The sequence below is a fragment of the Biomphalaria glabrata genome, chromosome 5 (genome assembly GCF_947242115.1).
Source record: "Biomphalaria glabrata chromosome 5, xgBioGlab47.1, whole genome shotgun sequence".
Classification (NCBI taxonomy): Eukaryota; Metazoa; Mollusca; class Gastropoda; family Planorbidae; genus Biomphalaria; species Biomphalaria glabrata.
The window spans coordinates 41,588,523-41,605,250 of record NC_074715.1 but is presented as its reverse complement, the minus strand read 5'-3'; the positions used below and the strand labels follow the sequence as shown (position 1 = coordinate 41,605,250).

The 16,728-nt window shown below is 32.2% G+C and overlaps 1 protein-coding gene across 4 annotated transcripts; it reads left to right on the top strand.

Moving 5' to 3' along the window:
* Nucleotides 1-6: 6 nt before the first annotated feature.
* Nucleotides 7-11,289, top strand: LOC106063576 (tRNA:m(4)X modification enzyme TRM13 homolog). 4 transcript variants are annotated; one of them, XR_008777876.1, is made up of 14 exons: nucleotides 7-195; nucleotides 2,007-2,053; nucleotides 3,982-4,060; nucleotides 4,848-4,907; nucleotides 5,008-5,077; nucleotides 5,202-5,335; nucleotides 6,357-6,435; nucleotides 6,552-6,640; nucleotides 7,949-8,027; nucleotides 8,247-8,574; nucleotides 8,707-8,864; nucleotides 8,988-9,125; nucleotides 9,722-9,833; nucleotides 11,078-11,094. XR_008777876.1 is itself a non-coding variant. In XM_056028905.1 (13 exons), exons 1-13 carry the CDS (start codon nucleotides 67-69, stop codon nucleotides 11,277-11,279), a joined length of 1,566 nt encoding a protein of 521 aa, XP_055884880.1. In that variant the 5' UTR covers nucleotides 8-66; the 3' UTR covers nucleotides 11,280-11,289. The 4 variants fall into 4 exon arrangements, 3 of the variants coding, with proteins under 3 accessions (XP_055884880.1, XP_055884881.1, XP_055884883.1); XM_056028905.1 differs by lacking the exon at nucleotides 8,988-9,125 and having other exon boundaries at nucleotides 8-195; nucleotides 11,078-11,289; XM_056028908.1 differs by lacking the exon at nucleotides 8,988-9,125 and having other exon boundaries at nucleotides 9-103; nucleotides 11,078-11,289.
* Nucleotides 11,290-16,728: the final 5,439 nt, after the last annotated feature.

Here is a 16,728-nt window from a genome sequence, read left to right as displayed (position 1 = left end):
ATCTTTCTCAACACGTTTCCGCTTTCGATTTAAGTTGCTCTCACTGACTCCCGACAAAATATTGATATGGATGTTACTACTCAACCTAGATCTGATGAAAGTTGTACGTTTTATTTAATAAAAAAGAGACGATTTTGTAGATTTAAACCTAAACATGGTCAGCTCTATTGTCCAGAGCATGCCTGCATGATGGGCGTGAGTGAAATTTTCTTATAACTAAAACTTAGTTAGACTGGACTGGAACTAGAATTAGTACTAGACTAGATCCTAGATCTAGAATAATCTAGATTCTATATAGTTATATACTATTATATAGATTTAAATCTATTTATTATATTCTAGACTAGTCTAGATCTACAGAACAGACTCTACAGAGTATTATTATAAGTATTCTAGACTGACTAGTTTATTTTTAGTAGTTAAAAGTTAAGTCTCATAGACTATAACATAACAGTTATAGTATAACTATAGACTATAGACATTGAATGATAGTGACAGTCTCATGAGTCTGACTTAAGAAAGAGTAAGACTAAGTTAAAGTTAAGACTTAAGTCTTAAGTCTTTAAATTTAAGTAGTTTAAGACTTAAGACAGTTAATTCAATATATATTCTAGATCTATATAATATATAAAATATACATTTTTTATTCAGCCATTATAGTAGAACATGTTTGAATACAAAAAGTGAAGTACCTCACTCATACTTTCCAATCTATCGGGCAGATAATGTAAACATCATCTGTGGCCCACTGTTAACATTCATAGGTGTCATGTGACTAGAACAACATAGTTTAGGCTTAGGCTACTCATGTAACTCTACCAATGGAACAACAACTTTGTGTGAATCAGATATTGAAAACTTGAATTCTTATGTGAATGAAATTTGTTATTTTCAATTTTTAATACAAAACATGTGGCGGCCAAATTAAAACTTGTAGGGTGCCGGAGTTGGCTCACATGCCGTAGTGACTAGATTATATCTAACCAATTATCAATTTCAGAAGGCATGTTAACAAATTAAGGCAAAATGTAAAACAAATATGCATTCTATTCTAGTTGATATTTTTTATTTAAGCAAATTTTCAAGTTGATCACTTATGACTTATGTAAATAAGTCCAAGCAAAGGCATGAAAGGATATATTTAAAGGAAGGGTCAAGGATTAATGTGGTTTCTGAAAGTCTTTTTAAAATCTTTCAGTGCCTATTGTGGAATGAGGGTTGAGCTACTAAAACTAACCTTTGATATTTTAATATATAGACTCACATATTTGATTTTGTTTTACAGGAAAATTAATTGACTATAAAGGTGTAATAAGTAAAATAAACTATTCAAGAAAAATTTTTTTTTAAAGTTTAAAATGCCTACGGAAATATCTGAAAAAAATTCATAAAAAATGATGTACCGATACTAAAGGTAGAACCTTTTAATTATGCATTTAATCCATATCTATTGAAAAAATCACAAAACTAAACTCCTTTTGTCAATTCGAATTTCATTTTAAAAAAATATATATATATATATATATATATATATATATAATTTATATATATACTAAGAAATCATATATTTCATTTCGGCTCTCGGGAAGTAAACTACAAGAGAGCAATCACTAACAAAATGATGTCTTTTTAAAGGGCGGGTGGGTTAGTCAATTTACAACCTAATCAAAGAACAACCTCTTTCACATCCGGAAAATTAATAAAATAAAAAAAAAAGAGAAATAAAAAGTTTAACCTTATAAAAATTTGTAAAAATAGTGAAACAAATACAGGTATTACTTGCTGATAATAATGCTGCACTCACCAGTACTAGTTAAGTTACTCCCTGTTCCACATACAGAAACAGTACTTAATGATATTTGTATGAATGACTCATTTTAAAGTTAATTTTCTCTCATCTTGCAAATCCATGTGAAATTAGTTACAATGTGAGGTTTTGCTTTAATTACCCGGTACCTTTTATTACCATACTTTTATATCACAATTATTTTTTTTACATCCTATAGGCTAGTGGTGATCGAAAAAGAATTCCGTGCCCTCTTAACCCAACTCAGTAAGTTTGGCTAAAAATATTATTTTTGATACTGGTAGTATCAGATATTATGTCAAAGATTTGACTTCATCCCAACTTGCTGAACTAACAGAAGTCAATTGTGTTTTGATGTACTCGTTTTCAAACTGAATGATGACTGTGTAGAAGTACAGCATTTTGTTTAATTCATCAAAGTGTTTAATACAAGTTTCAGGGTGAATGGCTAGGAAGGGGGGAGGTATAATAGAGTTAGTTTCTTTCTCAGTATCACAGAAGAGGCACACTAAATAAGTTTGAGCTGATGCAGCATTGGTGTTGCTGGTAGACAACTAGACCATTGTAGGCGTAATGTATCTTAACTAATAAAATTTCAAATAACTTGAATAACTTCCTTTTGTGAACAACTAAATAACACAAACAAATTCAAGTTGAAATGAGATTAAATGATTCTTGTAGTAGACTTTAGTAATAATATTCTTTACCAAAATCTAACTCACTAACTACATTAACGCAACTTTTCAGTCATATGTTCTGGAGTCGTCTGTCCTTACTAAGACCAAGTAACAACAATGCCACCATCACCATATGACACACACACACACATTCCATAACAATTGGCCTGTCCTGTACTGTGCTATAGTAGTTTAATTAAGACAGAATAGTCTTCGCCAAGGGAACTTTATTTAGCTAGCTTTTAAAAATTATTCCCAATATTTAAACTTCTTTTCCTCTCTCTATATTTTTGCAAATCAGTTGGGAAAAAAAAGAGTTTTTTTTTTTTTTTTTCTAATAATAAGGGGAGTTAATATTAGATTTGTAACATAAATTTGGGATTTGTTTATTTTGGTTAACTTTTATCAGTGTTGTGACACCGACAATAGTGGATGTATCCCTTTTTGTCTTTGATGAATTAAATACGGTAAATTTTAACACCTTATCAACTCATTATTGTTGCACTCCGTGTTGGGTTTGTTGATATAATTTGAAGTTAACATAACCTGTGTCTCTCCAGCCTGTATACAATCAAGAGATTGCTATATTGAGCACCGCATTATCCAACACTAAGACTGCTTTATTGATCTTTACTGGAAATTTGTTGTAATTACAATAGCTCCCTTTTCAATAATAAAACAACAACATGCCACCAAAGAGAACAAACACAACATACAGAGAAGTTTATTGATTACACATAGTCTTGATCTTTTGCACATTTCTTAGTCAACCAGTAGCGCTGATACAATCTGAGTAAGGAAAAAATGAGTTTTTGGTTCTTACCTAACAGACAGGAGTTGCCCACTTGGCGACATCTTGACATATGATGGAGTTATTGTCAGTTATCTTCTAAAAAGTCTACAACTTTGCTGAGATATCTTTGTTGAAAAAGTTCACTCAAATTGTAGAGTTGCAGATCATCACACAGTAGACGCTTGCCATAGTAATACACTAAAAAAAAATATTATTTTCCTTTGCAAACTACTGAGTTGCACTATACACTTTGATAGCTCAAATGTTGCATTCAGTTCACAATTTAAATTTTTGTTATGATGTCTTGACATCAAGGATCATTCCAGAAAATAGTAAGGGAATATGGCATCCTTGAACATTTTTGGACAGATCCTGCAGCACCCTCTATAGCTAATGTAGCTAAAGTTACTATTCCCTTTTAGTGTATGAAGGTTTTTGAGGCAAGATAAGTAACCAAAAGTCTATGAATTATTAGGGTGTTGTGGGGTCAGCACAAAGACAAAAAAATATATATATTTGGCTGGAATATCAGAGGAACATCTTCAAATCAGATTTGAGAATAAAATATAGAGAGGAAAAAAACAAATTTTTTTTTAACTTGTTGTAGTTTTTATTATTATTATTAATTATATAGATCTATTTATCTTATTAAAAGATTTTTTTTACATAGAATATAATTTTGACTTTTTTTTTTCTACTTCCAGCAATTGTTATGAAGATGAATTAGAAAAGCATATAAAAAAGTGTAATGTTACAAAAATAAGAAAAGCCTTTGAACAATCTGTAAGTACAACTACTGTGCTGTAAAGTATGACAAAAATATACCCTACTGCAGTGTTTCTCAAACTGCAACAGTTATCTAATTACTATCATCAACCACAGTCCAACAACTCTTGACTGACCGCTGACTTAAAAATCCCCCACTAATCATTTATCCTCACAAAGTGCTAATCTTCTTATCCTTGCTGATATCCTGTTTATATAAACACTTCTGAATCCAGTGGTGTAGCCTTATTGACACAGTCACACACTATAAACACTTCTGAACCCAGTGCTGTAGTCTTATTGACACACTATAAACACTTCTGAACCCATTGTTGTAGCCTTACTGACACCCTATAAACACTTCTGAACCCAGTGTTGTAGCCTTACTGACACCCTATAAACACTTCTGAACCCAGTGTTGTAGCCTTACTGACATCCTATAAACACTTCTGAATCCAGTGTTGTAGTCTTATTGACACCCTATAAACACTTCTGAATCCAGTGCTGTAGCCTTACTGACATCCTATAAACACTTCTGAATCCAGTGTTGTAGTCTTATTGACATCCTATAAACACTTCTGAATCCAGTGTTGTAGCCTTACTGACATCCTATAAACGTTTCTGAATCCAGTGTTGTAGCCTTACTGACATCCTATAAACACTTCTGAATCCAGTGTTGTAGTCTTATTGACACCCTATAAACACTTCTGAATCTAGTGCTGTAGCCTTACTGACATTCTATTAACACTTCTGAATCCAGTGTTGTAGCCTTGCTCTTCTTATCTTTTTTTTTAAAACTTTGTAGGCTTATTATGCCAAAGGAATCAATCGTGGTCATCAGCCATCTAAAGTTGAATGTCAAAAGGTAAGTTTGTAGCATAAATAAATATATAAAGTGCATACTAGATGTCTTTATGTTGTTGCATAAAAAGGTTAAATTTTAACATGAAGACTTGTTTTATCAGATATGTGTGAAAGATTTGACTTCATCCCAACTTGCTGAAATGATAGAAAGAGTTAATATTTTGTATGGTAGTAAGTATTTGTTTTCCTAATAAAGAGGTAAAATATATATTGAAGTTCATGGAAAGTGTTGCCAATAGTACATTCCTCTTATTTGGATTTGTTTTACAGTTTGTCAATGATGTTTGTTTTTCAGCTTATGTTGAAGATGTTGCCAAGGTTGTTTATGAGCATGATTGTGTTCGCACTGAAATTTGTGATTCCCAGAATGAAGATCTCACCAGTGCTTTTGGTCCTCAGGCAGCACTTAAAAAAGAGCTTTTACAGCAGGTGTGCATGATTTTAATAAAGAAGTTATTATATGTTACCAATTGTTTCAATCTTTTCTTATAAATATATATATATAAGTACTTAAAGTTAATGAATTAATAAATGTGCTTGAATATCAGAAACATTCCTAAGTTCTCCCAACTCTTATTGGTACTTGATGTATTGTGGAAAGTAATTTTTATTGATTATTATGTTGTGGAAATGGTAAACAATTGAAATCTTTCCTGTAGATTTTATTGTCTAGAATTCTTTAAACTATAATTTAATATATGGTTTGAGATAACTTATACCCAAATTACTTTTGAGAGAGAATTCCTTGAAGCAGAATTTTACTTAACTCATATACATATTACTATACCATTAAATTGCTTCCAAATTTGTGTCATCTGATTTATAAAGTTGTTTTATTCCAAAGGACATTATAAAATATAATATCACATGCACAGACTTGCATGGAGCCATAATCTCTTAACATTATGCTAATGATGAAATAGATGGGTCTTTCCAGTAAAGCTAAATATTACAATTTAATTCTGGTTCATTAAAATATTTGTAAGCATACATGTCAAGGATGCACAAAACATGAGAACTTAACAAAACTGTTTAGTCAGGTTAGGGGACATGTAACAAAGTTATTATAAGAGAAAATGTTATAGCTTAGCAGTCAGTTAACAGTGGCTCTGATTTAAACATTTGCAGTTCTTTTTTTTTTACTTTGAAATCACTGTATTTGTAGAAACTACTATTCTGTTTGAATTTTACATTGTGTTCAAATTATTATTTCTGCATTTTCTTAGTCTTCATCACATTTTGTCTCATTAAATGTAACAATAAACTTGAATTCTGATATTAGGGCTGGTAAATATGCCCAATGATAATAGATTTCCCAATAAAATTTTCAATCTAATAGCAAAGCAGTTAACTATGTGATGGGAAAAATTTAAAGAATTATTAGTTTAATGTAATAAGTAAAGAGATGCCACAAACTTGAAATGTGATTGGAATTATTTTATTTGAACAGGCTTCTCTGGTAGGTCAGCTTGACAGACTTTCATTACTGACTGACGGAAACTGTTTTGTGGAACTAGGTGCAGGAAAAGGTAAATATTTTTTTATTGATTATTTAAAAGTAATTCTATATGGAATTTTAAATTGGAATTTTCTACTACCCATTTTGTATTATTGAGGGTTGTAATTTTTTTTTGGCTATTTTTAGGAAAACTGTCTCATTGGATACAAAAAGCAACTAAAACATGTCAACATAACTCATTCATATTAGTGGAAAGAAGCAGTGTCCGATACAAGGTTAGCATATTAAACTCACATCTGTGAGCCAGGTTAGCATATTAACTTACATCTGTGAGCCAATACACTTTGAAATATAAATAACTAAATAAACAGATTTTGTAGACATAACTATATTTTTACAGGGTTCATATGCAGTCTGGAAAAAGTTTGAAATTCCAAAAATAAGATTTCAGACCTGTAAAAGCATGAAAAATTGCTACTTTTATAGGTGATTTTTTTGAATGTGTGGGAAAAGTCTGGAATTTGAAAAAAATATCCGATATGGACATTTTTTTTTTATTCCATCGCCATAACCTGTAAAATGCTAGACAGGTAGATCTAGATTGTCTAGCTCTAGTTGGACATAGAGGCATCGATTATTAAATCTATATATGTCAGGGGTGAAAGCACACGCAATCACAGCTTTGTCGACAAAATGCCAGATAATTTCATTTTCGAAAATAAAACAATGGGTTGTTTCAGTCGATTGGTCAATCAGACTCTCTATAACCAAGATCTAGACTCTATATTCTATATAGAGTCTAGATCTAATCCAGAACCAATCCTCAGCTAAAGAAGCTTTAATTAATTTTAATACTGACTTTCACTAGATCTAACCTAGAACTAGACCTACATATAAATTATTAATTATATAGTTCTAGATCTAGTAGGCCCTATTCTATAAAAAAAAAGAAACATGAATCCACAACAGTCACTAGTTAGAGCCTAGGCTAGATTGTATGTCTAGAGTTAGTTACTTAGAATCGATGTAGTTATTATAAGGACTACATGCATCTTGAATTCTGGATCTAGAAAACCTATTTAGACTAGTTCTAGATCTAGATTCTAGTTCTAGATTTACAATTCAGAGTCGGGAATCTGGAAATTAGACTACTTTCTAGATTCTAGATTAATCTAGATCTAAATCCAAAACTAATCATTACTTATCATTACTAATAATAATGTCTAAATCTAATTTAGCCTATTGTTTATTTTATCAAATTAGAATTATTTAGATTCAAGTTCTAGAGACTAGAGAGTCTACTCTAGACTTTAATCAAATTCAATATTAGTAATATATTAGATCTATTATAATAATTATATAGATCTATGCCTAGCCTATTATGACTGATAGATCTAAATCTATAATTATAATAGTATCTACCGTATCTAGAACTAATATGGACACTTAAATTTGTAAGCGCGAGTCAGGAAGTTAGTTTTTTGTCTTGAAAATGTCTGAAATTCATTTTCACAAAAGTTTATTATGAACCATGTTTTAAAAAATGACACCAGTGCTTTTTTTTTTTTTTTTTTTTTTTTCAGATGGACTCTTTCCACAAACAAGGAGGGGATGAATCATGTTTTCAAAGAATCAAGATTGACATAGAAGACTTAAATTTAGGTACATATATAAATGATTTAATAAGATGGATTAAAACATAACTATTGTGCATTATTGTTACACTATGATAAATTATACTTAGAAAAATTTCTTCCATTAAAAGAATAACAGACTTTTTAAATATCTAAAATCTGATATATGCCTTTCTTGATGTTTGCTATAGTTTAAAATTAGTAGCTTAAATTAATTACCTTGTTCTCTATATCCTCAATTAACTAGGTTGTGTGCCTGGGGTGAAAGATGCAAACAATGTGATAGTTGTAGGTAAACACCTATGTGGTGGAGCCACAGACATGGGCTTAAGATGTGCAACACACACCTTGGTCTCACAGCCTGCCACTCAAGTAAAAGCAAACACTCTGGGTGGATCATCTTATCTTGAAAATGCACTTTTTGATTTAACTTCAAATAGGGAGTCTTCAACTAGTACAGAAAGTAAAGAGTTGCAGGAACTGACGGGTCCATCAAGAACAGAGATGACAACCAATGTTGTCAAAGAAGTCCATGAGCCACCAGCTAAAGCTCCAAAACTCTGCGAGTCTAAGAGGTGCTCTTGTTCTGTACAATTTATATTAAAATTAAATAATAATAAATAATAGAGAAAATTAAAAACAGTTCTGATATCTATAGACTTACAAAAACATACAACTTTTATATTGTTTTTTTTTTTTCATTTCAGACCACTACAAGGAATCATGATAGCTCTCTGTTGCCACCATCAATGTACCTGGGACACTTATTCAGGGCAAGAATTTATGCAAACTATCGGTATATCTCCAGAAAACTTTGACTTGCTGACACGTCTAAGCAGCTGGGCTACTTGTGCTAAGACTACTGGTTAGTTTTTGTGGGGTTTTTTTTTATTAATCATGTAAATATTCAGTAATAACAAAAAAATTCTATGTTTTTCTATTCATCTTGTTTGTAAAAATGTTATTTAAAATTAAAATTACATTTCAGAGAATGAGTAGGTTGATAATGAAAATACTCAGATGCATTTTTCTACACAGTTTATTAAAGTACAGGAAGAAATCAATTTGCAGATAGATTTCACATATGAATTGTTCAAGCTTTACTTGGCTATGGCTAAGCCCAAAGGTGTGTGAGGTGGGGGTCACTGTTTGGTTAAATATTGAGTATCTGGTGACTGGCGGATACTTTTGATGTTTTCAAATTTTTATAAACATGTATTTGTAGAATGTTATTAAACTTCAATGAGGGTGCAAAGTTGAATTAGGCTTAGGTATGAAATCTTATTGAATAAAAATTTGACCCATAAATTCAATAAATTTTTTACTTAATAAGTCATCACTGAAATATGATTCATTGAAAGTGCTTGAAGTTAATTCTAAGCATTATTTTGATTTGTCTACTTTAGGAACAATACTTTTTCTATCCAACTTATAACACTGGCTGACCTTGTAAAATACAGTCATTTTATATCGCTAGTCATAAAAAAATCAATTAAATCAAGAACAAAGCCTTTTTTTTTTTATGGCCTTCGATGAGAAACATGTAGCCAGTTACATGACAGTGGTTTTCTTTTTCATTTTTTCTTTTATTGCTTTTATTTTCCTAAGTCTTACTTTCTGAATAAATTGTGTTCTGTACAAATCAGAAATTCTCTAACATTACAATTCATAATTTGTATTTTTATTTTATCAAGTTACCAAATTGTAATTTTTTTATTTTAGCTAAATCAATAAGAGAAACAACTGTTAACAATAGTGATGCTATAATGATGGATGACCCAAAAGATGTTTCTGAAGATCACAATACAAAAGATTTAATCAATAGTGATTATAAGTAGGTATTTTATTATCATATAAATTCTTATCTCTTGGTCTTATTATTGCTTTGCTTGCTTTGTGCTTTTAAAAAAGATATGTTGTTTCAAACAAAACATAGTATAAAATGTACCTTTAATACCAGAGTTTCAATTTTAAACAAGGTTACAAAGACAGTTTGTGTGGAAACACAAACTCTAATCGGCCCCCGAAGTGGTCCACCCAGGCAGTTAAAAAGGCATGTTTCAGTATTTTCAGAAAGAATATCAGAATGAAATTCTGTCTAACTCTATCAAAGGCTAATGACAGAGAAGAATGGAGAAAGAAGGTTGACAGATCCTGTGTGGTGCCCCAATGGTCCAGCAGACCAAGGGATAGGTGAAAGTGAAGGTGAAGCTAAATCGAAATGTGAACCTGGCCTAATTGATGTCATATAATGATTATCTAATTGATCTTATTGTATTTAATGATTATCTAATTTATCTAATTGTTTTGCAAAGGGTCAATCTCTTATTCAAAGTCTCAAGAATAAGATTCAAAGTCTCAAGAATAAGAAAAAACATTTCCGTAAAAAAAAAATACACTGTGCATGTGATGTCCCACCATGATTTGTGTAATAATTTATAAATTTGAAAAACTACTTATTAATTGTTGTTTTAAATTATGTTCACTCATATGCATATTAAATAGATTTTTTTCTCTTTAAAAAAAGTAAACATTTTTTTGTAAATGTAATTGTTAGTATGAAAGAACTTAACATTACATTTGTAAAAAAAAGTTTTTTTTTTGTTTTTTTTTAAATCTAAAACCGTTTGCATAAATGTGTTAAAAATATGGTAAATAGTCATCTCCCTTACTAAATAACCTCCTGTGTTTGTTACTATTAATAGTTGAATAGTTGTAAAATGGTGTATTTTTATGAAAAAAGTGCTTCAATAGTTGATTTTAAACATTAAATTTTTTGCTTTTAGAAAAAAAAAATAGCCATTGCATCAGAACTTTGGATGGACTAAAATATCATAATGTCGGAGTTTCAATATCTTTTTTAGTTTACGAGATCTAAAAGGGACGGGCGGATGAAAAGACAAACCACACAAAACTAATAATGTCTTTTCCCCTTTCGGGGGCTGCTAATAATTAGGATAGTATACTAATCTTGTAATAAGCACTTTCAATGCTGACATCTTATTTTAACTAAATTAAAACTATATCATAAACACATTTTTTTAAATCAGTTTGTTGTTTTTTTTTTTCATTTCATAGCAAACCTTTAAGGGAACAGTTGAGTGTTAGGCAAAGAGAGGAAATAGGACGTAAGTGTAAGAGACTTATTGATACTGGACGTCTACACTTTTTAAAATCCAAAGGCTTGCGGTGTTTTCTGAGAGAATACATCGATGAAAGTATAACGCCAGAAAATGTTGTCCTTATTGCTTTATCATCATCCAATAAAACTTATATTTAGATTCTATTAATATTGAGTTTCCTATATGTTACTTTCTGAATGTTTTGTTGTTTTTTAACTAACCTCTACTGAGACATTGTGATAAATAAAGTTTTCACATTTGTAGTTAAACCATGTTTAACTAAATATATGAAAACAAAAATTCAATTAGTGTCACATTTTATTTTGCTTTTTTAAAATTATGCATGGGAATTCTAGACTGATAGCTAACAGACCAAGACTAGTGGTAGATTATGACATTTTCTCTGGACTATCTGATCATGATAAATAAATACTCTAATAAAAGCAGTAATTAATAAAAATGTAAAGAAAAATCCTACTCAGACATAAATGCTATCAAATTCAATTACACCAAACTGGTTTAAACTTTCAACAATTATTTCCAATAGAAAAAAGACAAACTATCAATCGATAACCTTTGGAATTGTATTCAATTAAAAGTCCTCTTTTAAATATGGACAGTTTTACAGTTCCCCTTTCAGACCTTGTGGTCTATTTGGCAGATGATGTAAAGGTCATTTTATACCAGCAAAATATTCATTAAATCAAACAAATAAATGCTGGTTTAATGCTGAATGTAAGAAAATTATGTAAACTGAAAGAAAAATTATTCAACAAATGTACAGAGAGTAATGCTTAAAGAGCCCAATTCAAAGTATCTTACAGTTAAACACCTAACCCAAACACTTAGCAGACTGCATCAGTGGGAATACATAAATAATGTGTAAATAATGTAATCTCTAAAGATGGCAATAAAACTCTCTGGTCATATAAATGGAAATAACATAAATAACACCCTTTTTTAGGACATAAGAACTCATATGGCTAATACATAATATTTAGCATCATCATAAACCACTTGCTCCATGTGAAATTTTAGGTCATGGGAAACTCGACTAATAAGTCTAATTGATGACTTTTCAAAGTGACTAGATAAAAGAAAAGAGACTCCATTTTATTAGACAACTTTAAGGCAAAATTCACCGCCATCAGTGCAGGATTTACCCATAATGCAACACAAAACATGGGTATAATTCTATGCACAAACTATCCTATTTAAACCTAGTGTAGACCAGAATTAGAATATGCATTCTTTGTTTGGGACTCCACAAGTAATGAAAAAAGAAACTAGAACAGACTCAAAATGGAGCCGTGAGGTTCATGACAAATGAATACTCACATTTAATTAGAGTAACACCATTAGTAACATCACTCAACTTAGAGACACTACTTCAGGACAGAAGACTAAAGTAACAATAATAAGCTAACTTTGTTCACATGTAAAGTACATAATCACTTGGTTCTTAGCTACCAGTTCCTGGATCTGTGGAGAAAGTGTGCTTATAAAACACCACCATACCGTGTTCTGAATAGTTCTGATTGCAAACAGTTTCTTGCTTTCGTCTTTAGGCTAGTCATGGAAGAAAAGTTTTGTTTTTTCCGCAAAGGGTAGCAGAGGCGTAATCCCTTTAGCGCCTATTATTTATTCTCCGGAGGTGCTGTAGTTGAGTGGTAAAGCTCATGGCTTCTTAACAGGGGGTTCCGGGTTCGAGTCCTGGTGAAGACTGGGATTCCTTACTCCAGAATTCCGTCCCTGGTTTTTCTTTAAACATAAACGTATGAAACATGACAAGAAGCCCAGCAGGTATTAAGTTCCTACTGAGTGTTTGAATATGGAACCAATGGCTACTTCTAACACACAGGTACGGCTGGGAGAATCTCAATGGCGCCAATTCAAAGCGTCGGCAGCACTAGTCTGGGTAGTTACAGCTAGATTATGACCAAGAACGAACGGACCTAATTAAAAGATCTAACATTATATTTTGTAGAGATACTTAGGAATTGAGTTAATCCTTAGGAATTAATCATTGTTTATTTGATACAACTTAAAACAAAGAGCGGACCTAATTATAACATCAAAAATTATATTTCGTAGCGATAGACTTATTAATCGTTGTTTATTTTCTATTATTTATTTAAATAGGCCTTGGAAATTTCATATCCCAATATGCAAACTTTGTTAGTGGCTATCGAACGTTTGTCTTCATTAAACGTGATTCCATATACTTTCTAGAAATCATTGCAGATTTTCATCGTGCGACACTTTATCATGACCACATACCGTTACATTGTCTACATATTCAAAAGTAGGCTAACTTTTCGTCCTCGATAATTATAGGCATATTTATTGTTCTCTGAAAGCATTGGTGACACCGAATGGGATGTGATAGAACTGATACAGTTTGCCACTAGTCGCAAATGTTGTAAACGGCCTTTCCTCTGTCTTGATTGGTATTTAATAGTAGGCACTTTTAGGTTTTGAGTACTAAAAACGGAATAGTTGGATATCCGTTCTACCAATTCATCTACTCTGGGCATTGAGTATAGCCTACATACGGTAATCAATGGTCAATTTGATAATCCTTCTTTTATGTCCTTCGTTCGTTGTAACAAGTAGGCTTACCTGGGCTTTCCAAAGAGACTTTGAAGGTTCAATGTTTTTGTCCGAGATGGAGTTTTCTCACATCTAACTCATTTTTATCACCTATTGAGTGCTTTCTGAATTTATCCGCCGGTTTGCAGTCAGGAGTAGGCCTAAGCTTACTGAATAGGCTGGGTGTTTCGACTCGTGCTGCATTAAGTCAACAGATGTGTAAAAGATTCATTTTTCCCTCGTACGGTATGGTCAATTCCTGATGAAGACTTATAAAGTCTACACCAAGTATTAGGCTACACCCGAGCACAATCCAGCAAGTATAGAAAGTTCGATCTTCTCGTAATGTTCTCCCTTGGACTGGGCATCATATAGGCCCCTATATCCTAGTGTCTTTTAATAAGATGTGTAGTGGTCATGAATGTTCTATTAGTAGAATGGGCGAACTGGACATTTATTATCTTGACGATGGCTTCCGATATGTAGGCCTAGCTTTCACATCTGCCAGTGTTTATTACAGCTTGCACCTAGCTCCTTCTATTACAAAAGTAGCATAGCGACTTATAGCATCCAATTCCTGATCAACACTATATATGATTGTTTCTAGATGTGAGCGAGTTGGCATTTTTTTTTTTGCCCCAGAAGAATTCGTTGAACTGTAAGTCTGCGCATGTTTGTGACCGTTTTTTAACACTCTAGCCTCTCCATAGGCATTTTGTAGAATGAGAGATGTCTTTTCCAGTAGCCGCTGTCTAATAGTCAGTGGCGCGTAGCTAGCCATGTGCGGGTGGTGCGGGCCGCACGGGGCATCAAGTGAAGAGGGTCATCAAACTGCAATAATCTCAAAATTTCTCAAAAACTGCACATGAACAAACATGAACTACTGTATTTGATTTAAAAAATTATTTATTTTGCCACTCTGTTAGCTCTTTCTCTCCGTAATTATTTACCACATTCTGGTGGAATCAACGCTGGTATCGTCAGTTAGGAGAGAAATAGTTAATTGATTGATAAGTCTGGCTGGCTCTCATAGTGCTATCTCAGATGGGGAATTTGTTTTCCCTGGTTAAAATGGTTGACGGCAGGGATCAAAAGGTCTTAAAGGTAAAAATCTGATAATGAAAGAATATTGGATATTATTTATTTTCTCTCAAAGCAGAATCTGGCACTCAGTGGGCATCAAGAACGAGTTGAAGAAGAATTGCAAAGACAAAATCTCTTAAGTAGGTGGATCGTTAGTTGCTATGCAGTCTTAATTTTCTCGCCTATTTTGGATTTTTTGTCCTGAATTAGGCTAACTGAAATAAACGGTGGATTGAAGCTGACTGCACACTTAAATGGAAAACATTAAAAACACCGATAACTGAAGCCGTTATTAGCCTACCTTTAGCGAAAGCAAGTACTCTGATCTGAGGGTTAAAGCAGAACATGAAAGACGTATTGGCCAAAAGAAGCCAAACGAAAAAGGTGAAGATTTTGTATAAACACATAAGAACGAGCTAGGGATTGAGATTTATTCTTCCTTCAACGTGATAGTTCAAGAAATAATTACCCAATATGATCATATCACGATGTGGTAGGTGAATATGAATGTGGTAGCTATCCCAACAATTGAATCTTCAGATTGAAATCAATTTCGACAGTGCTCATAGCAACATTGACAAAAACAAATTTCGCCTAGAGCGAAAGGGGTGTCAACAGCTTGGTGTAATTTCTTCAGAAGTCTTTGAACTTTTCAAACAAGGACTTGTTTGAAGTCCTGAGTTTAAAAAAATAAAAAGATATCAGCAAGAATGATGATTCAGTTTTAATTATTGTCTAAATATTCGTGATGCCATATTCTGTTTTGAGAGAAAAAGAATCATGTCCAAGATTCTCTTCAGGTAGCATTATGAGATTTTTACATATTTCTGACAATTGCGGCAAGTGTGGCTATATGAGAGCGAAGTTTTTCAGACTTAAGCTGATCAAGAATTAATACCAATCAGTGGTGCTTTTCACTAACTAGGCATTTGGTGGAAAACAGAATTCGATAAAAGTATTGATAGTTTTGCGACCAAGAAAGCTCGTAATATTTATTTATATTATATTTTGTTAAGGTATAATAACGTATTTTCGTTGTTTTATATCCGAGAGGGGGCATCATGAGGAGATGCCGCACTAGGCATCAAATACACTAGCTACGCACTGCTAATAGTGTTGGATGCCAGACCAGTTATAAAGGCGCCTATAATACGAATGTCTCTATAATATGCTGTTCTACAGTTACTTCGGGCTGACTTCGCAGTTTTAGCATAAAGGAATCGACCTCTTGGACTGTCTGCTGTTTACATATAGCAACTAGATGTGTAACAAAAATAATTTCTTTATCTTCATATATGTAGTGTGTCTATGGCTATCGAATAGGACGATAGGCCTACGTCACTAATGAGCATTTAAATCGTAGAATATACGTGATTTTTTTAACAACTATGTTGTTTATTTTCTTCTATCCTCGATGGACGACTGAAAATTCTGTCATACCAGTAAATCCATTTTTTTTTTTGGACCAGAGGAGCATTTTGGTCAATGTCTAACAATTTCGGTCTGAGCAATTTATAACACTAATTCAGACTGTATAACACCAGCTGGCTGGTTGTTTTTTTTTTTTTTTTTTTTAAACTGAAAACCCTCATAGAATTTTGAGTGCGTAATTTGCTTTTTTTTTTATATTGAAGAGATATTTTTTTTTTAGCTTCAAACCCCGCTGAAGGGAGTTTTAAACTCAAAACCCCTTTGGCTATACGCTAGTATTTGCTTTTTTGATATTGAAGAGGGGGTTTATCGAAAATCTTCCATATAGCTGTGTTCTTGGAATTTGGGGATTGTCGTTTGCATTTCTTTTGTATTGTTTTATAGAATAGGGTTATTTAACTGCAAAACCCCTGGTAAGTGGTTTTAAACTCAAACACACCTTGGCTGTGCTGGGGCAAGTGATGGTTTAATATTAAAATCTCACCTAAATTAAACAAAATC